Source organism: Protopterus annectens, chromosome 8.part1 (assembly GCF_019279795.1).
Source record: "Protopterus annectens isolate FY-2018-M chromosome 8.part1, PAN1.0, whole genome shotgun sequence".
In the NCBI taxonomy this organism is placed as follows: domain Eukaryota; kingdom Metazoa; phylum Chordata; order Ceratodontiformes; family Protopteridae; genus Protopterus; species Protopterus annectens.
In genome coordinates this window covers 344,214,197-344,238,126 of record NC_056742.1, presented here as the reverse complement: position 1 = coordinate 344,238,126, position 23,930 = coordinate 344,214,197, and the positions used below count along the sequence as shown (strand labels likewise).

Below are 23,930 nucleotides of genomic sequence, written 5' to 3'. Positions count from 1 at the left end.
AGAATGTTCACGAAATGCCTGGCATCAGTCATTGCCTACTGCAGACTTCAAGGGATACAAATATACCCATATTTGGATGACTGCCTGATCCAAGCGGACAGCAAGCACATACTTCTGAAACATCTGGCGTTTGTAATAATGTTGTTGAATTCTCTGGGATACACAGTCAACAAAAAGAAATCAAGGCTAATACCCTCTCAAACAATAATTTTCCTGGGTGCCAGCTTGAATACAAATACCCAGATGGCCTACCTCACGCCAGAGAAACAAGGGCAATTAACTCAATACTTCAGAAAACTGGCAACCTTCACCAGGCTGACTGCAAGGAAAATCCTGCAGGCTCTGGGATTCATGGCATCTTGCATCCTGCTAATCCCATGCACAAAGCTGCATATGAGGAAACTTCAGTGGTACCTAAAAAACTTATTGTCTCAACACAGCTGCAGTTTGGAAACAGTTATACCACTGATTCCATGTCTTCAAAAGGAATTTCTGTGGTGGGCTCAAGCATGTCAAAGAAACACAGGTCTCCCATTCTGCAAGCCTCAAGCAAATCAAGTCATCACAACAGACGCCTCGGACTACGCCTGACAGATCGGTGCATTCAGGGCAAATGGTCCCAAAAGGAAAAGCACCTACACATCAATCAAAAGGAAATGCTAGCAGTAATAAATGCTATTATGGCTTTCCAAGGCCTACTGCATCCAGGCCAGCTATTGATAAGGACAGACAGCACCACAGTAATGTGGTACATAAACAAACAGGGAGGAACCCATTCATATCCCCTATGCAGGCTAGCCATGTCTCTTTGGAACATGGCTCTGGAATTACAAATCGAACTTCAAGCACAGTACATGCCAGGCAAGGAAAACATGCTGGCAGACAACCTAAGCAGAAATATGACAGATCCACACGAATGGAAGTTGCATCCTCAAGTTTTTACAAAGATAATTCAAGCATGGGGAAGGCCAGACATAGATCTCTTTGCCACCCACAGAAATCACCAATTGACAAAATTCTGCTCAAGGACCTTTCATCCACAGGCTTGGAAAGTGGACGCACTCTCTTTCAGTTGGACAACAATGACAGTTTATGCCTTTCCACCTCTTCCTCTGCTGCCCAAGGTTCTATTAAAAACCAGAGCAGACAGACCAAAGTTGATTCTCATTGCTCCAGACTGGCCAAGACAACTCTGGTACCCACTCCTGAGGAGCCTGACACATTCCCCACCATGGATCCTGCCTCTAATGCCTCTTCTACTGACTCAGCACAACTTCAAAACTCTTCACAGCCAGCTGAAAACACTCAATCTAGCCGCATGGAAGATTCCTTAAATTCACAACAGACCCTACTCTCCAAGGAGGTGCAGGATGTCATTTTGGAGGCCAGAAGGCCTTCTACTAGAAAAGCCTTCTCCGCAAAATGGAAACGGTTTTGTGCCTGGAATCAGAAAAAGGGTCAGATTCCGGGAATACTGAATTTACCTCAAATATTACAGTACCTAGCTGAGATGCTAAGCAGTGGACTTTCATTCTCCTCCATCAAAATCCATGCCTCAGCCATTTCTGCAGAATACAACACTGATCCTCCTTTATTCTCTCACCCCCTCTTAAGACAGTTCCTCAGAGGGGTTAAGAATATAAGACTCCCAAGGAAGCAACCAGTACCTGCTTGGGACCTCAATTTCATTCTAGAAAAACTGACCTTGCCTCCTTTTGAGCCAGCTGCTTCAACGAACCAATCCTTCCTTTATGCCAAAGGTAGTATCCAGGGTAGCCTTGAATCAGGCTATCCACTTACCTACCTTTTTCCCTAATCCTCAAAACAAAGGGGAGAGACTACTACATTCCTTGGACATTCACAGACAGCTACGTTATTATTTGGACAGAACAAAGCCTTTCAGAAAATCAGAGCAACTCTTTGTGTCCTATGCTACAGGAGCTCAAGGGAAGCCTATTTCCAAACAGACAATCTCAAAATGGATAGCCCACTGCATACTCTTTTGTTACTCTTTTCATGGTAAAACTGTACCTGCAGGCATCAGATCTCACTCCACAAGGGCCACAGCTACCTCTGCAGCTTTCCTCAGGGGGCTTCCTACCAAAGATATTTTGGAAGCAGCCACTTGGAGTTCTGTACATACTTTCTCCAAGCACTATCACCTGCCATTATACTCCAAATCTAGAGCAGGCTTTGCCACTGCAGTCTTGCACGGCATCCTGGCTCCTCCTAGTTCCACTTAGTGCCTACCACCCGTTTTTTAGCTTTGGGATTCTACCCATCTGTTATGACTGCAGCTGTATGCACGATGAACATAGTGCAGTTTTGTACCTACCATAAATGTAGATGTTCGAGTGCTAATACAGCTGCCGTCCAGGTTTCCCTCCCTCCTTCCCCTCTTGGGACAGGCCTAAGGGCTAACACCTCCTCATACAACCTGATTGGGGTATTCTTTTATGGTGTATTTGCTTGCAACTACTGTTTTTTGATTATATTGCATTGCATTAGTACATAAATTTATGTATTGCCTTCCTTCTGGGGGCACCTGACATCTGGGGCAAGAAAAACTGAAGAAAATGACGTCGGCTGGTTCTTTTATACCCCTTTCGCACTGACGTCAGGGAAGAAGCGACGACATCCGACGCCGGACCTAGACTTTGGAATTCGACCGACCGAGGACCCGCCTGACGGCAGGAAACCCCATCTGTTATGACTGCAGCTGTATTAGCACTCGAACATCTACATTTATGGTAGGTACAAAACTGTACTTTGTATCTTTCGGCTTTTCCCAGTTAGGGGTTGCCACAGCTGAACTCCGGTCCGCTAATGATTGGCAGTAGATTTTTACGTACCGAGTTGCCAGCCCTGATGCACAACCTTCAACGAAGGTATGCCCATTCACGCATGTCTCCACACAGAAGACACTTTAGCTGAGAATCGAACAGGGCAACGTCTTACTGTGAGGCGACAATGCTACCGCAGCACCACTCTCACTTATCAGTTGATCTCCCTTCTCCATTATCTGATTGGTCAGTATGGCTTTGGGATGTAACCCCTACCCCCACCCCCATGCACCTCAACATAGTAAGTAGTTGCAGAACATTTTTTAAAATGCATTAGTACCCTTTTATAAACTTGGTTCCACCAGTTTCTTTTATCCACAACTTGAACTAAGGTCTGATCTCTGGTATTCTCTTAGTTTGAAAACTGAAATTTGTCCGCGCAATAAGAGCACAAATCACTTAATGAAAAACGTTACGCTCAAATCTTCAGTATAAATTGCTAAAATAACAGTAACTTGGATTGTAAGTCTGAAACTGTCCAGTGTGCGAGACGAATATGCTCACATTTACTTCAAAGCATTGGCATGCTGTAGAGGTAAATAGATGGTTGTGAAGATAAGTATTAAATGGGGAAGGACGGACTCCATTTGGTCAAATCCGTAAGGATGGGCACATGGATTGCATTGTCTTTCAGATCACTGAAACAGTGTTAGAAAAGGGTAAAACATCTACAGCAAAGAAAATGTAAATTTTTTATACCATGTAATACCTTTGTTCTTCACCTGTGTTACAAAATGTGAATGCATTAGTTTCATTGTATACTGTTTTTATGGAGCTTTTCTCCCCAGGACTCCATTGAAAATGGGCTCTTCTAGGCCCAATGGACTATCGCAATAAACTGTAAATAAAATAAAAATAAAGACTTGTTACAAGTAAAAGATTCATAAAGAACAATTAAGCACTTCTCCTAGAGAACTAGATGAAGGTTGACGCCTCCAGTAAGTAATTTTGTTATAGAGTAAATGGAAATTGTTACACTGAGATTAGTTGTGCCACTTGTTTTACTGCATTGCTTATGTCAGAAGTGTATTAAGAAAATGAATATGCAGAAGCCTGTAACAGCCATGGTTTCCATGACAGAAAGACTTCTAGATACAGTATAGATACAGTACAGAAGTGACTTTCATCAAGCTTGGTAAATGAAAGGCCATATTATGCTCTATGGTGAACCAGAGCATAATTTTTTTTGTTGAGATAGGAGTAGCCACAAACTTAATTTTCAAGGTTATGCCACATTTGTTTGAAGTTGTATTTTACTGTTACAGGCTACACACTCGTGTGCGCTAGCCTTTTAGAGCCTTGTTAGTGTAATTTGTTTGTGCTTTTGCACATCTGTTAGATTTTTTTTTTTATCTGCCTCCTCATTTCCCGTCTTTTCTTAAACGAGTATAGTCCAGATCCCAGATTTGCTGATTTCTGGATTGTGTTTTTTGTTGGGAGTGAACCAGACCTTGCAGGGATAGAGGGTAGTCTTGTAGCCTATCAGTGGCAGTGGTAAGCTCTGAACAACCTATCTATCGTGCTTCTATCCCTTTAAACTTCCTGCTTTAAAACCCGAGTTTGCTCAGGTTTGCACTTGTATATTCCTCGGCGGATCCTTGTGGGGCGTCCAGCAGAGAATTGCAGCAGCAGAAAGGAGAGAGAGAGACTTAAATTGCTAAAAAGATCTGTATTCTGCTTGTTTTTGGTTGCCGCACCTGGTTGTATGTGTTTTACAATTGTGTATTTTCACATTGCACTTGCCAGATCGTTTGAAATTGTATTTTACTGTTACAGGCTTCACACTCGTGTGTGCTAGCCTTTAGAGCCTTGTTAGTGTAATTTGTTTGTGCTTTTGCAACTTCTGTTAAAAAAAAAAATCTTTCTACAAAAATCATGTCTGCCTCCTCGTTTCCCGCCTTTTTTAAACTAGTATAGTCCAGATCCCAAATATGCTAATTTCTGGATTTGTTTTTGTTGGGAGTGGACCAGACGTTGCAGGGATAGAGGGTAATCTTGTAGCCTGTCTATCGCTAGGGGAGTTGGTTTCCAGCTCTAGTTTGTTTTACTATTGGCCGTTTTGGGCTGCTTCTATCCCTTTCAACTTTCTTTTTTAAAACCTGAGTTTGCCCGGGTTTGCACACCGCGCAGCTCCGCTCAGCTAGGGTTAATCTACTCCTGGTGCCAAAAAGTCTGCTCTTCAAATTTTCCCTTAGAACTTGCTGCTTTTTCAGTAGTAGCTCTAAAATCTGAACCCCTGTGACCAGCACCTGCTCTAGTATAGCTAGAAAGCACTAAAGAAGCTGTAAACTAATACAAGCACTAAAACCAAATCGTAAGCACTAAGAACCCAAGCTGCAAGTACCTTGCCAAAGTAAGGCAAAACAGCTCTTGTACTCTACTGTAAAGCACCATACCAGGCATGTCCAAGGATCAGCTACCGGTGATTTCTCCTCTCCACCTAGTGAATCTAGGCATACTGAGGCAATGTAGCAATCGCCTCATGTACACAGACAACCCTCTCCTCCTACCAACAAATACTACAACTAGCGAGAGATGCAATTACATAGCTAACTAGAAGCAAAGCTCTGTCCAGCCAAGATCGTACTAGACAGTCAAGAGGAGAAGGTGAACATCTGCACTACACCTCAAGCAAAAACATAGCCCTACAGAACCCACACCACCAACACCCGTACATACTGACACAAATCCCACGTATGCGGAGGCCATTAACATTAACTTACCCAAGAAACAAATACCTCCGAAGCTGATACACAAGCGAACGCCAATTACTACTACTATGACACATAGCTCGCAATACCCGTGTGCCACCCAAAAACAGCCCCTAAGGCAAAACAGTGTACCAAACACTTTAGTCATAGGAGACTCTATAGTCAGGCACACTGATGTCCCACTTACCAGGCCGAATAAGGAGAAAGTTACAGTCAGCCGCCTGTCTGGTGCCAGGATCCGCCACATAACACATGCACTCAAGTCACTCCACAACAAGTACAAATATGACTCTGTCATTGTCCATGTTGGCATGAATGACGTGAGACATACCTCCCTGGACTACATGAAGAGAGACATGGAGGAGCTCTCCGATCTTGTAGCTCAGGCAGGTTTGACCCTAGCCGTGAGTAGCATCCTGCCATCATCCAGAATGATACCACAGTACAAAGGCAAAATGATTGACTTCAACAATTGGCTAAGCTTCTGGTGTCATTCTAAGGGGATCCAGTATCTGTCTGCCTGGAGCGACATGATCGACAGACCACGATGCTTTGCCAGAGATGACCTGCACATGTCGCCCTTGGGATTCCTGATACTGGCCAAGGCTCCTGCCACCCCTGTAGTGCCTTTTTTTAGGCAAGGTTCAAAAGACAAATCCGCCACCGTACCTGGTACATGCAAGCAAAATCTGAGGGTAATGCTACTCAATGCTAGACGTCTAAACCTCAAAATGCACTCGCTCGAGGCACACCTAAAAATGGAGAACATCGACATCTGTGCAGTAACTGAGACCTGGTTCAAGGCTCCAGAGAGCACCCCAGCATTACCGGGCTATAATTCATACCACACCTTTCAGCCACCTAACCTGGACCGAAACACTAAAGGTGGAGGTTTGTCCATATTCATCAAAGATACCCACACCTCCAGACTAGTTACTAAGCATAACGCATCCGAGATTAAAGTGCAACTAATTCTGGGCAAGACCTCAATCCAAACTGTTACTTGCTACAGATCCCCCACCATGCCCCAGGAGTCCCACTCCACATTTCTTGAAACACTGGAAAATATTAAGGTACAACCCAACACCCTAATACTGGGAGATTTCAACTACCCCACCATCAACTGGGAAAACTACTCATGCACCAACTCTCTTGCTCTAAGTATTTTGGAATTCATAAATTCAAATGCCCTGGATCAACTTATCTGCACCCCCACCAGGGGCAGCAATATCCTGGACCTGGTCATTAGCATGGGCGACTGGTGTTCCACACCAGAGTTCATCTCGTCGTTGGTCAGATCCAACCACAAGCTTAATCAGCATAGACATCCACATCCCACGACCACCCTCCATGAGGGAAACCATAGTAAATAATTTCTTCAAAGCCAACTTCACGCTTCTTAAGACAGAAGTGGCAAACTTCACGACACCCATGCAGCCAGACAATAGAGATACAACTGCTGAATCCTGCACAGAGGCACTTTATAAGCACCTACATGCGTGCATGTATCGTGCCATCCCTAACAGAACCAATACGCTGTCCTCCAAAAAAAGGAAGCCAATCTGGTGGTCTCCTGCCATGAATAAACTATACAACAGAAGAAAGAAACTGTTGCAAAAAAGAGTAAAATCCCATGACTGGAAGAACTCCTTGGTCAACCTCAGTAAGACGCTGAAATCCCTCATAAAATCCTCCAAAGCTAGTTATGAAAACAAAATAGCCACTGATTCTAAAGACAACCACAAAGCATTCTATAGCTGTGTCAAGAATCTCAATGGCAACACTCAGATCTGCTCTGAGTTACAGCACAATGGCACTAAATATACAGAACCAACTGATATTGCCAACATCCTGGCAGATAGGTTCAGTGCTAACTTTACCCCCCCCCCCCATCCCCTAAAGGGCCCATCTCTCTACCGGAGGAATGTGAAGTTCTTGAAATCACGGTTGCACAGGTAAAAAAACTCAATCTCCAAAGCCAAGAACACAGCATCAATGGGTCCTGACAACATCCCAGGCTGTGTTCTACATGAACTAGAGAATGAACTGGCACCCCACCTAAGCACAATGTTCAGTCATAGCTTCACCTCAGGCTTTGTGTCCACTGAATGACGGACAATGACTGTTATCCCACTCCACAAAGAGGGAGCCACCATGGACCTCGGGAACTACTGCCCCATTAGCCTAATGAGCCTGGTCTGCAAGGCCATGGAATGTATCATCATGGAACTTATAAACAAAGACATTGGTAACCTCCTAACTCTGGACCCCACCCAGTTCGGGTTTGTAAAAGGCAGATCATGTCTCCTAAACCTGATTGACTTCTTTGAAGCAGTCACCAAAGCCGTAGACGAGGGTAAGGTGGTTCACACAGCCTATCTAGATCTCGCCAAGGCTTTTGACACTATCCCCCACTCTGAAATTGTAAGTAAACTCACAAAACTAGGTATAAATCCCTATGTCACAAGATGGGTTGCCAACTGGCTCACCGACAGAACCCACACTGTGAAAGTAGCAGACTCAAAATCCGACGGCAGACCAGTGACAAGTGGAATACCACAAGGATCAGTCCTGGGTCCTCTCCAGTTTGGTATCTACTTTTCTGAAGTACAGGCTAGCACAGATGGCCTTTGGCTAATGAAGTTCGCAGATGACTGCAAACTAGGAGCCATAGTTGAGTCCCCAAATGATGTGGACATCCTACACAAGGGCCTCACGGAGACAGATGCCTGGTGTCAGCGCCATGGCCTCAAGCTCAATGCCAAAAAGTGCATTGTCATCCCCATTGGTAAAAACTCTGTACCCATGAGCTACCACATTTGTGGTAGTCTACTTAACACCGAAAGTGTGATAAGAGACCTTGGGACACAGGTAGACAGCAGCCTCTCCTTCGATAAAAACATTGCCGCAGTAGTCAGGAAATCCTTCTACTTGGCACACCTCATCACAAAAGGCTTCTCATCCAGGAAAAAAGAGGTCATTGTTCCCATCTACTCGTCACTCATTAGACCCATTATATAGAGTCAATGCCCCTTTTGGTATGTACCTCACAAGACATCTGCAACAACTGGAAAGGCCACAGAAATACCTCAGAAGGAGGATTACTGGCCTCAAACAGATGCCCTATGCAGACAGTCTCAAAAAACTCCAGCTTTACTTCGTCACATATCACCTACTCCGTCACATATCACCTACTCAGGGGAGATCTCTGCCTAACATACAAAGCTATGTCAAACCCTGAGCTGTTGAACATGCTCCACCTAAAGAAATCCCAATCCCTCCGAGCTACACGCTCTAGGGGCGTAAACCTTCTCACCACATTAAACAGGACATGCTGGAGGGATAGATTCCAGTCCCAGAGACTTCCCATACTCTGGAACAAACTACATGTCTTTATCAAGCAAAGCTCCTCACTAGCTCTCTCCAAGAAAAATCTTGATGATTGGATGGGAAATAGGAAATTCACCCCTGGGATCACCTCTTTGGCTCTGCTCGACAGGGGCACAGGTAAATAATAATCTTTGGCGGCGAAAGCCAGGGTACCTTTTCGGCTAGGCTTATATAGGCCGTAGGGCCGATAGCTTAGTACCTACCTATGAACCTATTTCAAGAAATGCTTATTTGTGTAGTTAACCATATGTTGATGTGTATTGCTTTTTACGCTTACGAAATGTGTCAACAGTCAAGGATGTAATTAGCTTTGAGATGAATAAACAAGTTGTTTTCTTTGTAACTAGTATAAATGTAATTATTTTTTTAATATTTTAATATAATTGCTCTTAAAGTTTGTGTAATCTCCATGCTGTGTTTACTGTTGAGATTGTATAATAACATTTTGCTGTTCAGACATAACAGAAACTATACTTCTGTATGTGTGAGGTGGGCTGATCTTAACTATTGTTTGGTTTGTTTCTCTTTAGAAAAGTCAAATACCTAAAACTTACAAAGAGAAGGAAGCTTTCAGGGATCTGATTAGAAAAGGTACGTCTGACATGCTACAGTAAATTAAAAATAGTTGCTTCCCTCTTTTGCAAAGTGTAAGTACACTAAGGTGATTGAATCAGTAGCATGCTAACCAGAATACCTTAGCAATAGCCAGTGCCATGTAGCTTCTCTTGTACCTCCCTTGCTTCTTAAAATTTTCTTGCTTTTATTTGTTGGCATCTACAAGCAAAACTAACAGAAGGTCCACAGGTTTTGACAAATCTTGACCAATTCTACATAATGGGAAATGAAAAAGCAAGGAAAACTTTCGCAAGTAAAACACAAAAGCCAAACAAGGAGTTAGATGGCCCCACTCCACAAACATAGTCTTGTCAGGAGTATAAAATGAATAAGCAGCACAAGTAGCAAAGCCACAGTTTATTAATCCATTCCAAATCCAAAACTGATAAGTGCTTTCGTCCCGTATCCACAGAACTTCATCAGATGATTAAAAAACTACACAGTCCACTTTTTAAAGACAAATTGAATTACGTCATATGAAACACGTAAAGAAAGACCCCCCCCCCCCAAAGAAGCATTAAAAACCTAAAAAGTGTGATTTGCAACAAGAGGGGGTGACCATGGGTTCACCTTGCAGGAGTGTGTACGCTAACGTGGTACTTAGACAATGGGAGAAGACATTTCTATTTCACTCCACATTTTACACCTATATCAAGTACTATACCTGCTATCTAGATGACATATTTATTTTATTGGAAGGGACCCTGTGAACTGATTAGGGAATTTATGTTATACATTGATTCCACGACACATTTCTTAAAGTTTACCCATAACTATGATTTAAATCAGATTTCATTTCTTGATATTCTTTTATCCGAGGATTATCAGAGTAAGAAATTTACATCTAAGATTTTTAGAAAGGAGATGTACTCCAATTCTTTGCTCCATTATTCAAGTACTCACCCATTGAAACAAAAGAAAGCTATCGTGAAGGGGCAGTTTGTCCGTGCTGCATGGATGGTTTCAAAGATTTACCTTTAGAAAGCCGAATCACAGTGGTGCGAATCGAAACCACGAAAGTGAAAACAGCGACAGTTTGAAATGTTCAAAAGTCAGCAAATCGAAAAGCAGATTCACTGATTTTCGAACATTAATGTTGAAAAAGAAATGTACTGAGGTTTAAAGCGGGGGGCAAGCCCCCCTGTACCCCCCCATGTGGGGGGCTGTGCCCACCCCCCCTACTTTAATATTCTAACTTCAAAATCGCACTACAGTGGGGAAAGGGACCATTTCCCGATCCCCACTATAGTGCAATCTGCCCCAAAATACCAAATGTGCATTGAGCGAATGTCAATGTGCATTCATTCATTGCACATTCGAACCTTTTTCCGTTTGGCATCTGCAGTCTTTGCAAACAGCCTTTCGAACAATTGCTGTTCGCCCGTGTGCAGTACGCACACATGAAGGTAAACCGGTTTTAAATATGGATGAATTTTTAATTGAATGTGACTGCCTCAAACAAATGTTTTTAAAAAGAGGCTATCCGGTCAAATTTGTCACTGACATTTTACTTGAGGTGGTTAATAAAAGGGAAAGTTGTTTTTATTTACCCCTTTTAACAGAATCTGAAGCACAAAATATTTCCAACATGATTATTACCACACACAGCAATAATGTGGAGACAAAGTATTACAGGACATCTTTTATTGCGGTGTTTTCATCTGATAGTTTTGAGTTAAAGAACATATTAATTAAGAATTGGTCTATTTTAAGACAAAATAAGGCTATAAGACAATTTATAGATATGACTCCCACAATGGCATACAAGATGGGTAGAAACAGTGTTTTTGAAACCAAACAGTGCTCACAAAAACATAAGGTTGGTTATATGAATAAATGTGGAATGTGTCACTTCTGTAAATTCATTAAGGAAGGGGGATATGTTCATTATTAATAATAATATTAGAATCCATCAAAGATATAATTGTAATTCTGAGAGAGTTATGTATTGTGCTATGTGTAACCATTGTTGTTGTTTACTATATTGGAAAAACTGATAGGAAACTAAAAAACGCATCTATGAGCACCTATATGATATTAGAACAAAAAAGGAAACAAATGCTCTAAGTAAACATGTACGTGATAATGGAGGGCATTTTTTTCACTTTTTTGTTATTGACAATGTTAAAACAAAAATTAGAGGTGGAGCTTGGTCAATTTTTTTAGAGAAAAGGGAGCTGTACTGGCAGTTGCATTTAGATGCAGGCAACTGGTCAGGGTTGAATGAAAACATCTCTATTAGCTCACTATTTAAACTAAAAGCATTAGAAAGATAATTCATAACATACATTTATGATATATTTATATAATACATTATTTTTATGGTATGTTCATTTTTAAATAGCTGCACTTCATGTTTTTTATATATATATTTTCATATTTTATATGTATATTTCAACACTTCTTAGGTTTTTAATGTTGTGTCTTTAAGGGGGTGTGTCTTCTTTTGTGTTTCATATGATGTAGTTCAGTTTATCTTTAAAAAATGGATTGTGTAGATGTCCTTCAAGGATGCATCTGCAGTCTTTACAAATGGGTTGTCCTGTCGTCAGGCAGCCCTTCGGTCGGCCGGATTCCAAAGTCTGGGTCTGGCTTCGGCTGGTGTCGCACTTCACCCGACGTCATTGCGGCAGTTATTCGGGTATAAAGGCATCAGCCGACGCCATTTCCCCCAGTCTTTCTTGCCGCGTGGCGCCCGAAGCAGAAGCTGTTCGCAAGTGCCGGTCGGTCAGATCCAGAGATTACTACTACCGAATACTGCTTCGAAGACTTCTATAAAGCTAAGTACCCCGTTGGGGACTCTTTCTTGCCTCAGCCGATGTCAGAGAAAGTTAATAACTGTTTATCTTGTGGGAAACAAATACCTCATAAAGATTTCCACTCCTATTGCATTCATTGTTTAGGCCCAGACCACGACGTAGCAGCTTGTCTAGCTTGTGCTTCTTTTAACCGACGGACGCTTAGACGTCGCTCGGACTTTGCTGAACAGATTTTCGGCTCCGATTTTGCCTACATTATGCCGTCGGATCCTCCGACTACGCAAATAACCAAAAAACGCAAAGAAAAGGACCGACACTCGCGGTCCGCGGTTTCCCGGTTAAGCATACCACGAGTGTCTCGGTTTCGGCCAAAACCGAGCAAGCGGTTCTTTCTTCAGCCGATAACTTGCCTTCTACCGAGGCCTCTTCTAACCTGGTAGAAACGGCTTCTGAAATCCAACCTTCTGTTGCGATTTCACAGGATTTATCAGACACCATTCCCCTAGATATTTCTACCCCTGCACGTGGAGCTGCTAGGCCTCCTCCAGCTATGTCTATTAAGGCCTTTGCCAGGGCTAAAGTAGCCAAAGCATCAAAACCTGTGCCTTCCAAGCCCCCCTCTCACAGGCCCAGCACCAGCTCCCATATGCTTTCTTTGGCAGAGGATCTCATCTCTTTAATTCGTGGAGCCCAGCCTCATCCAGACAGGGCCTCTCTCCCTCCTCCAGAAAAGAGGCCTAGAGCAGAGCCCCTGAGCCAGTAGCCACAGATGATTCCTCTGATGACTCAGATCATACAGACCCTCCTGAGGCTTCTTATTCTCCTTACGAAGACTCTGATGCTGAGGAGTCCATCCCTTCAGCCTCTCCTCCTGAGGAATTTTCCTTTGGGGAAACCTTGCATGCTATGAGGGAACAATTTCAGTGGCAGGGCCAAGATTTCTCAGACTCTAGAAAAAGGCTTAGGACCTTTCTACACTTGCCACAACATAGGCCTTTAGCTATACCTCCAGTTCTATCTGTTGTTGATGATGCATTTAATGATGCTTGCACTGCTCCTGATACTTTACCTCCGGCTCTTGCTAAGCCCGATAGGTACTACAGGGTCCCGGACACTCATCACCACTTATATAAGGCTCCTTTTGCAGATCCAGAGACTATCTCCTAGGGCCCTAAAGCTGTAGCAGCTACTTCTTCTAAAAACCCCCTCCCCTCTGAAAGGGAATCCAGGTCCTTAGAGAGATGGGGTAAAAAAGTTTACACCTCTGCTACTTTGTCAGCTAGAGCTTTGAACTGCCAATTTCATATGATTCAATATCAAGAGTTTATGCTTGACCAGTTGACTAAAAAGCTGTCCTCAGAAGAATCTATAGATAAAACGTATGTTCAAGAAATGTTACATAACATACAGCAGGTTAGTAACCATTCTTTAAAATGTGGCTATGATGCACTGGAGGCTTCCTTTAGATCAGCCATGACTGGCACAGTTATCAGGAGGCATGCATGGTTGAAAGAACAGGCATTACCAGACCATGTCAAATCTAAACTTTTGGATGCACCTATGGACAAGGTCAATTTATTTGGTGCCCCCGCACAGCAGGTACTAAAAAAGATGGAAGAGAAAGCAAAATCTGTGCAAACAGTGAAAGATTTCTTACAAGTTCAACCTCCAAGGTTTAGCAGGAACTGGCCCTCCAAGAATTGGTTCTTTCCGGACTCCTCTAAGGCACGAAGAGGCAGGAATAGGCGCTCTAGAGGCAGAAACCAATCCAGGGGTGCCTACAGGGGTCGCCAGTGGCAGGGTAACAACCAGCGAGGCACGGATACAGCCACCACCACTACAACAACTCAATCACAGTGACTTGGCGGTGGCACCGCCTACCAGGGAACAACTAGAAGCACCCTTAGGCGGAAAGCTAACATTATTTTCAAGAAACTGGCACTGCATTACAAGAGAAAAATGGATTTTGCAGACTATAGACAAAGGTTACAGGTTCCATTTCCATACACTACCAGGAAAGAGAGGAATGCCAAACCTACCACCTTCTCAAAGGACAGAAGCTCTAAAACAAATATCTCAATTATTAAGAATGAGAACTGTGGAAAAGGTACCATTTATGGAGCAAGGGAAGGGATTTTACTCCAGGCTCTTCCTGGTACCAAGAAAAGAAAACAAATGGAGACCTATTCTAGACCTGTCCGCTTTAAACACATTCCTCATTGTCCCAAAATTCAAGATGCTGACCCTACAGCAGCTTCTTCCCATGCTGGGCAAGGAGTCTTGGCTGGTAACTCTAGATCTCAAGGAGGCATACCTGCACGTCCCCATAAGACCAATTTGCAGAAGATACCTCAGATTTCTTGCAGGATCAGAGCATTATCAATTCTCAGCATTGCCCTTTGGCTTATCTATTGCGCCCAGAGTGTTCACGAAATGCCTGGCATCAGTAATCGCTCATTGCAGACTCCAGGGAATTCAAATCTATCCCTACCTGGACGACTGCCTGATACAAGCGGACAACAAAAACAAACTCACAGAAGACTTACAAAGAGTCATCTACCTGCTGCAAGCCCTGGGATATACAGTCAATACAAAAAAGTCAAGGCTGATTCCATCCCAAAGAATAACCTTTCTGGGTGCAGAACTGGACACATCAAAACAAATGGCATTTCTAACTGCAGAAAAGAAAGAGCAACTTCCTCTCTACTTCTTGGCATTAACAAAGCAGAGCCATCTAACTGCAAGAAAAGTGCTACAAGCTCTAGGCTTCATGGCATCCTGCATAATACTGGTACCTCATGCCAGGCTGCATATGAGAAAGCTACAGTGGTACCTAAAGAATTTGTGGTCTCAGCACAAGCACAGCCTAGAAACCAAAATTCCAATGATCCCATGCCTGAAGCAAGAGTTCTTATGGTGGGCTCAGGCCTGTCAATCAAACACAGGACTGCTTTTCTGCAAAAGTCAACCAAGACAAACCATCACGACAGATGCCTCAGACCTCGGTTGGGGGGCACACATGATGGGCAAGTGCTTTCAAGGCCTATGGACTCAAGACCAGCTGCATCTGCACATAAATCTAAAAGAAAAGAAGGCCAGTTGATGATAAGGACAGACAACACCACAGTTATGTGGTACATCAACAAACAGGGAGGCACACACTCATACCCTCTATGCCGGTTGGCACTGGACCTATGGGATGTGGCTCTGAGCTACAACATTCAGTTACAGGCAATTTATGTACCAGGGAAGGAAAACATTCTAGCAGACATATTAAGCAGAACTACAACAGATGCCCACGAATGGATGCTGCATCCGGACATCTTCAAAACCATCACAAGAGAATGGGGATTACCACAAATAGACTTGTTTGCATCCCCTTTCAATCACCAGTTGAAGAAATTCTGCACAAGGACTTACCACCCACTTGCTTGGAAGGTGGACTCCTATCCTTCAGTTGGAAAAGCCTGACAGCATACGCATTCCCACCACTACCTTTGATGCACAAGGTGCTTCTCAAGATCAAAGAGGAACGTCCGAGGATCATTCTGATAGCCCCAGACTGGCCAAGACAACATTGGTATCCACTGCTGAGGAGCATGTCCGGGAACAAATATGGACACTGCCCCTGATCCCATTACTGCTGACACAGAACAACTACAACATTCTGCATCCAAACCTAAAAACTCTGCAGCTAACTGCCTGGAACATTACATAACAGCAATTAACCCAAATTTATCCCAAAGGGTTAAAGACATAATCCTGGAGGCTCGTAGACCTTCAACAAGAAAGAATTATGCAGCAAAATGGAAAAGATATCTCATCTGGAGTACTGCAAAGGGGCAAGATGTGACACTGGTGAACATAGCCAACATCCTGGAGTACTTGGCGGAGCTCTTACATACAGGCCTGTCCTATTCCTCCATCAAGATACATGCATCAGCTATTTCAGCAGAGTACAGCTTGGATCCTCCTGTCTTCTCATCCTCTGCTCAGACAGTTTCTGAGAGGAATTAAAATGTAAAACCTCCCAGGAAACCTCCATTGCCAGCATGGGACTTGAACTTTGTGCTAGAAAAACTGACTCTTCCTCCTTTCGAACCAGCAGCAACAGCAGAATTACAATACTTATCCTGGAAGACTGCTTTCCTGCTGGCAATAACTTCAGCCAGAAGGGTCTCTGAACTACAGGCTTTAATGGCAGTGCAACCCTTCCTAATCTTCCATCAAGATAGAGTGTCCATGAGAACAAATCCTACATTTATGCCTAAGGTGGTATCCAGAGTATCTTTAAATCAGGCTATCCACCTTCCTACATTCTTCCCCAACCCACAGAACAGGGGAGAAAAAGGCTCTTACATACCTTGGATGTACACAGACAATTACGCTACTACCTGGACAGGACAAAAAACAATAGAAAAACTGACCAGCTTCTGGTAGCATATGCAGCAGGAAAGGAAGGAAAACCAATTTCTAAACAGACAATCTCCAAATGGATAGGAAATTGCATTAGATTTTGTTACTCCTACCATGGAAAGAAAACTCCAGAGAACATCAGGCCTCACTCCACAAGGGCTACAGCCACTACCACAGCTTTCTTACGAGGAGTGGCTACCAAGGACATTATAGAGGCTGCTACTTGGACCTCCGTGCATACATTTGCCAAGCATTATAACTTACCTCTATACTCTAGATCCCGTGCTGGTTTTTCCACTGCTGTTTTGCAAGGGATCCTAACTACACCATAATCTCTTCTCATTTCCTCCTCCCCTAGTTTAGCTATGGTATTCTACCCATTTGTAAAGACTGCAGATGCATCCTTGAAGGACATAGTACAGTTTTGTACCTACCTTAAATGTAGATGTCCGAGAGGAATGCATCTGCAGTCAGGATTACCCACCCTCCTTCCCCTCTGAGGTACTCCTAGGGTATTTGCCAATCTTCAGCTAGCTTGGGGGGGATCTATTACGGTGTATTTGTTTATATATATGTACATACATGCTTATTTTATGTGTTTGCTCTCTACTATTTGGGAACTTTGGCATTTATCCAAATTTAGCCATCCAAGAGGGCACCTGGCATCTGGGGCAAGAAACACTGAGGAAAATGGCGTCGGCTGATGCCTTTATACCCGAATAACTGCCGCAATGACGTCGGGTGAAGTGCGACACCAGCCGAAGCCAGACCCAGACTTTGGAATCCGGCCGACCGAAGGGCTGCCTGACGACAGGACAACCCATTTGTAAAGACTGCAGATGCATTCCTCTCGGACATCTACATTTATGGTAGGTACAAAACTGTACTTTTTTTAATCATCTGATGAAGTTCTGTGGATACGGGAAGAAAACGCTTATCAGTTTTGGATTTGGATTGGATTAATAAACTGTGGCTTTGCTACTTGTGCTGCTTATTCATTTTATACTCCCGACAAGACTACGTTTGTGGAGTGGGGCCATCTAGCTCCTTGTTTGGCTTTTGTGTTTTACTTGCAATTCTACATCATGTTTAGCTTTCGGTCACTGTACTAACTGAATTACGTCACCCTTCTGGATATAGTGCTTCTAAGGCCTTCACTGTTCTTGCTGTATTTTTTTTTTTAATTAAGCACTCCACCATCTTTTTTTTTTTTTTTTTTTTTTAAAGAATGTGAGATCTCTACTGACAAGTAATCCACATGTTTTCGTGTTCACCCAAATTATTTGCATTCTCATCATTAATCTTCCCATTTCCTAGATGTTCTTCGTTTTTCACTGTTGCAGTCATTACATTTGGGGTAATCCTGCTGGCAGGTTGCCCTCAGCCGGCCTGAATTCCAAAGTCTTGGGTCCTGCGTCGGCTGCTGTTGCCCCTTCCCTGACGTCAGGTCGTCAGGGGTATAAAACAAGCAGCCGACGCCATTTTCTTCAGTCTTTCTTGCTGAGCAGTGCCTGAAGCAGAAGCAGTTCGCAATTGCCTGTCGGCCGACTCCTGAAATTTTCGTGTTTGAGTTTCAGAACCGAAGTCTTCAATAAAGCTAAGTACCCCGTTGGGGAAACTTTTTTCTTGCTCCAGACCGATGTCAGAAAAAGTTAATAATTGTATTACTTGTGGAAAGCAAATACCTCATAAGGATTTTCATTCTTACTGTATTCCGTGCCTAGGCCCTGATCACAACGTTTCTGGTTGTCGGTTTTGTGCTAGATTTAACCAACGTACTATTAAGCGTCGGTATACTTTTACTTTAAAGTATTTTGGTAGCAGGTTTAAATATCCTAAAATGTCATCCGATAGCCATCCGACTACCGGAGTTTACAAAAAACGCAAAGAAAAGGATAGAGAAAAACAACCAACGCCCAAAACCGCCGACGAAGCTTCTCCTAAGCCAGTCGCCGGTTCTCAGTGAGGCGCTTTCGCAGCCCCTGACACCTGCTACTTTAGAGTCGTAGGCCGCTACCAATTCCCACGTGGAGTCGGCCATGCTGCTGGATACTCAAAGTATTGGAGCCTCGGATGCTAATCCCTCAGATGGGTCCAGATCCGCTGAGCAGGTACCGGCTTCTGAGGGTGTATTCGGACCACAGCATCTTTACATTACAACGACTTCAGCTTCAAAGACAAAGACTAAAGCAGCTTCTAAAGAAAAGAAACAAACTCATGAGCCACGTGTACAGGCCTCTCTGCCCAAAAAACAGATGATCAAGATGGCCAAAGACCTGATTACTGTGATCAGGGGTTCCCATCCCCCTCCTGATAAAAGGCCTAGGCAAGAGACTGACTGTGAATCTTCAGATCAGGTTTCTATTTCTTCTGATTCCTCTTCTGATCAGGGATATTCTTTGTCCCCCTATGAGGATTTTGATGCTGAAGAATCCATACCTTCAGCATCCCCTCCTGAGGATTATTCCTTTGGGGAAACCTTACATACCTTTCACTGGGAAAGCCAAGATTTTTCAGAATCTAAAAAGAGGCTCAGGGATTTCCTTTTACTACTACAGCACAGGCCTCTTGCCATTCCCCCTGTGTTAGACATTGTAGATGTGTTTTTGGAGTCTAGTTTGACCCCTGACTCCTTACCTCCAGCTCCTGTTGAGCCTGACAGATACTACAGGGATGTTCTTCGTGTTTCACTGTTGCAGTCATTACAGTTGGGTTATCCTGTTGGCAGGCTCCCCTCAGTTGGCCTGAATTCCAAAGTCTAGGTCCAGCATCGGTTGCTGTCGCTTCTTCCCTAACGTCAGTGCGCCAGGGTTATAAAAGATGCAGCCGACGCCATTTTCTTCAGTCTTTCTTGCCGCGCTGTGCCCAAAGCAAAAGCAGTTCGCAAGTGCCGGTCGGCTGACTCCTGAGATTTTCGTGTTCGAATTTCAGATCCGAAGTCTTCACTGAAAGCTAAGTAGTACCCCATTGGGGAAACTTTTTTTCTTGCTCCAGACCGATGTCAGAAAAAGTTAATAATTGTATTTCTTGTGGGAAGCAAATACCTCATAAGGACTTTCATTCTTACTGTATTCCTTGCCAAGGCCCTGACCACGACATTGCTAGTTGTTGGTTTTGTGCTAGATTTAACCAACACATTAGTAAGCGTCGGTACGATTTTGCATTTCACTATTTTGGCAGAAGATTTAACTATACAATGTCGTCGGATAGCCATCCGACTACCGGAATTCACAAGAAACGCAAAGAAAAGGACAGGCATCCGAGGTCCAAAACCGACAATGAGGCTTCTTCTAAGCCAGTCGCCGGTTTTCAGTGAGGCACCTTCGCAGCCCCTGACGACCGCTACTTTAGACTTGCAGGCCGCTACTGACACTCACGTGAAGTCAACCAGGCCGCTGGAAGCTCAAGGTATTGGACCTTCGGAAATTATTCCCTCAGATGGGTCCGGAGCCACTGAGCAGTCATCGGCTTCTGAGGGTGTTTTCAGACCTACTCAATTATATGTTAAAACGACTTCAGCTTCAAAGGCAAAGAATAAAGCACCTTTAAAGACAAAGAAACAAGTACAGCAGCCTCATGGACAGGCCTCCATGCCTAAAAAACAGATGCTCAAAATGGCCGAAGACCTAATTACTTTGATCAGGGGTTCCCATCCCCTCCTGATAAGAGGCCTAGGCAAGAGAGAGAAAATTAATCTTCAGATCAGGTTTCCATTTCATCCGATTCCTCTTCTGATCAGGAATACTCTCTTCCTCCCTATGAGGATTCTGATGCTGAAGAATCTATCCCTTCAGCCTCTCCTCCTGAGGATTATTCTTTTGGAGAAACTTTACATACCATGAGGGAGCATTTCCACTGAGAGAGACAAGATTATTCAGAATCTAAGAAAAGGCTCAGAGACTTCCTTTTACTACCACAACACAGGCCCCTAGCTATTCCACCTGTGCTAGACATTGTAGATGATGTATTTTCAGAGTCCAGTCTGACCCCTGACTCCTTACCTCCAGCTCCTGTTAAGCCGGACAGGTACTACAGGGTTCCTGACTCTCATAAATTGCTTTTCAAAAACCCTGCTGCTGACCCAGAAATTGTCTCTCAGGGTCCCAAAGGGGTCAAGGCTTCAACTGCAAAAAACCCTACTCCCTCTGACAGGGATTCTAGGGCACTGGACAGATGGGGAAAAAAGACTTACACTTCTGCTACCTTGGCTATAAGGGCTTTAAATTGTCAGTTTCATATGCTCAGATATCAGCAATATATTATGTCACTGCTTAAACAGAAAATGTTGATAAATTCTGAATGTGCAGAAAACAAAGAAATGCAGGATTTATTGCATGCAGTTGAATAACCCAATTGGAATGACTACAACAGTGAATACACTCAAACATATACATTTATGGTAAGTGTACACAACTGTACTTTTCATCCCTCATGGACATGAGGGCCATTCAACAAGTACCAGAGCAAGAGTAGGGACAAGGATTCTATTCAAGACTGTTCTTGGTACCCAGAAAGGACAAAGCCTGGAGACCAATACTGGACCTATCTATTCTAAACACATATCTGGATATTCCAAAATTCAAAATGTTGACTCTACAGCAGCTTCTGCCCATGTTGGGCAAGAAGGCTTGGCTTGTGACTTTAGATTTAAAAGAGGTATACCTGCATGTCCCAATCAGATAAACATGCAGAAGATACCTCAGATTCAAAGCTGGCTCAATGCAGTACCAATTCTCTGCACTCCCCTTTGGCTTATCTACTACGCCCAGGGTCTTCACAAAGTGCCTGGCACCAGTAATTGCATACTGCAGACAAAGAGGAATACAAATATATCCTTACTTGGACGACTGCCTCATTCAAGCAGAGAACAAGGACATTCTACTACAGCATCTGGCGTTTGTAAAGAGATTACTACCATGCCTAGGGTACACAGTCAACAAACAAAAATCAAAACTAGTACCCTCTCAAGAGATGATATTCCTGGGTGCAAGCTTAAATACAACTGCCCAGATGGCTTATCTCATGCCAGACAAAGTCAACTGACTACTAATTTCAAACTGTTGGCAACAAAGGCCCAGTTATCTGCAAGAAAAATTTTGCAGGCTTTGAGCTTCATGGCATCCTGCATTCTACTAATTTCATATGCAAGACTGCATATGAGGAAACTTCAATGGTACCTAAAAAGTGTTTGGACTGAACATTGCCACAGCCTGGAAACAATATATGTTATGTGGTCCTATCTCGCCTACATTCCTTACTCACGGGTTCGGCTCCGACTCAGCCAAATTTCTCTAGCACGAAGTGTCTAATTGGCTGGGCTAACCCGGTATCCCAAGATACACCTCGCCCTAGCCCCAGATCTCGTTTGCCGCTCGTAGAGTTAGGATGTGGTCTTGCTTGGCTCTGGCTAAGTACCCTTTTTAAAATACTTCTAAGTATTTTAGCAGTCTACTGTTTGATAAAAGCTATTTTAATAGCTAGCTTTGTATCTGACTAGTTGTTGTGTGAGTTTTTTGAGAGTACTGTGTTTTTGTGGTATCCCTACTGTTTTTGCGGGCTAGGCCCGTTTAAGTTAGAGGACCTAGTCCTCTCCAGTGTGTTCCCTTGCTGTTTTGCTTGTTGTTTTGTGTTGTGTTCTTGTCGGTGGTTAAACTCCCTCTTAGGATGCGTTTAAATAAGAAGTTATGTACTCACCATAACGTTCCATCTGAGTAGGTAGACTTCATTTGTCTGCAACCTTTGGGAATCTGATCCGACCTTGGATCCGAGCTGGCAATCTTTCATAGCTTAGATCCAAGCTCCTAGCTCCTCCCCTTCACCCATAATCCCCTGCCAACCCTGACTGACCTCAGATCAAGTTTGCCCATAACCAGTAAGGCTGAAAAAGGAAACTAACTACCTTCCTTAAAGGGCAGAGTAAAAACTTCTGGCCAAATAACATCCGAAGGTCAGGGGGAAGGAGGGTGGGACTGTTGCAGACAAATGAAGTCTACCTACTCAGATGGAACGTTATGGTGAGTACATAACTTCTTAATCTGAAGTAGTTAACTTCATTTGTCAGCAGCCTTTGGGACAGAGTCCCCAGCTATCTGTACCTTGGGCGGCCTTCATGGAAGGATGTTCCGGAGCACTGCAGAGCCAAAGGATGCTCTCCCTCTAGAGGTAATATCCAATTTATAATGGCTGCTGAGCAAATATCATCCAGGGGTACTCTAGACCGAAAGGCAGCAGAAGTAGACATGGACCGAGTAGAGTGGGCACGGACTCCCTGAGGTGCGAGCCTGCCAGAACTTTCATAAGCCAAAAGGATGCATTGTGAAATCCACCTCGACAAGGTGACCTTCGACACAGATTTACCAAAGTTACATTTGGCAAAGGAGACGAACAACTGGTCAGATTGTCTATGACCAGCTGTCCTATGAATGTAAAAATGCAGCTGTCTATGCACATCTAAAGAATGTAGTTTGTATTCTCCTTTGTTCTGGTATTCAGGAAAGAAAACTGGCAGATTAATGGATTGGTTAATATTTGCCTCGGAAGCAATCTTAGGAAGGAATGAGGGATTGGTCCTGAGGTAAACCCTATCCTTGTGGAAGGTCAAGTAAGGAGGTTTTACACACAGAGCTTGAAGTTCAGCAACCCTCCTAGCTGAAGTAATAGCGATGAGAAAAGCTGTTTTCCATGACAAATGTTTGAGATCCGCTGAAGCTGCAGGTTCAAAGGGGGGAGCTGTCAAGGCCTGAAGTACTAAAGTCAAATCCAAGGGAGGCACTACTTCTTATATTGGAGGTCTGAGTAGGAAGGTGCCCCTTAAAAAGGTCTTACATAACTTCGTGGTGATCAATGGACCCAGTTCATGTCCCACGTGGTAATGAGAGATAGCTGCTAGTTGAACTTTGACTGTGGAACAGTTAGCCCCCTGATGAAAAAGCCCTGAAAGGAAATCCAAAACGGCAGGAAACGGAGCTGTGAAAGGGTCTAGGTTCTGACGCTCCACCCAAATAGCAAAACGTCTCCATTTACTCCTATAGACTTTCCTAGTTAGAGGGCTTGTGTGCTGCTACTAGGATAGCGTTAACTGGGGAGGAGATACTGGGAGTCCTAGCTACGAGTGGAACTGGAGCAACCAAGCCGTAAGCTTGAGATTGTCCAGGTTTAGGACTGGGAGGCCTAGGGGGTGGGAAATCAGATCCGGG

General features: G+C 43.7%; 1 protein-coding gene across 1 annotated transcript in view; it reads left to right on the top strand.

Moving 5' to 3' along the window:
- NAE1 (NEDD8 activating enzyme E1 subunit 1) overlaps positions 1-23,930 on the top strand; it is a 1,377,685-nt gene that overhangs the window by 361,754 nt on the left and 992,001 nt on the right. The window contains exon 10 of the mRNA XM_044081916.1: positions 9,475-9,535. Within this exon, the coding sequence (XP_043937851.1) occupies positions 9,475-9,535 (61 nt within the window). The remainder of the gene's footprint in view (positions 1-9,474; positions 9,536-23,930) is intronic.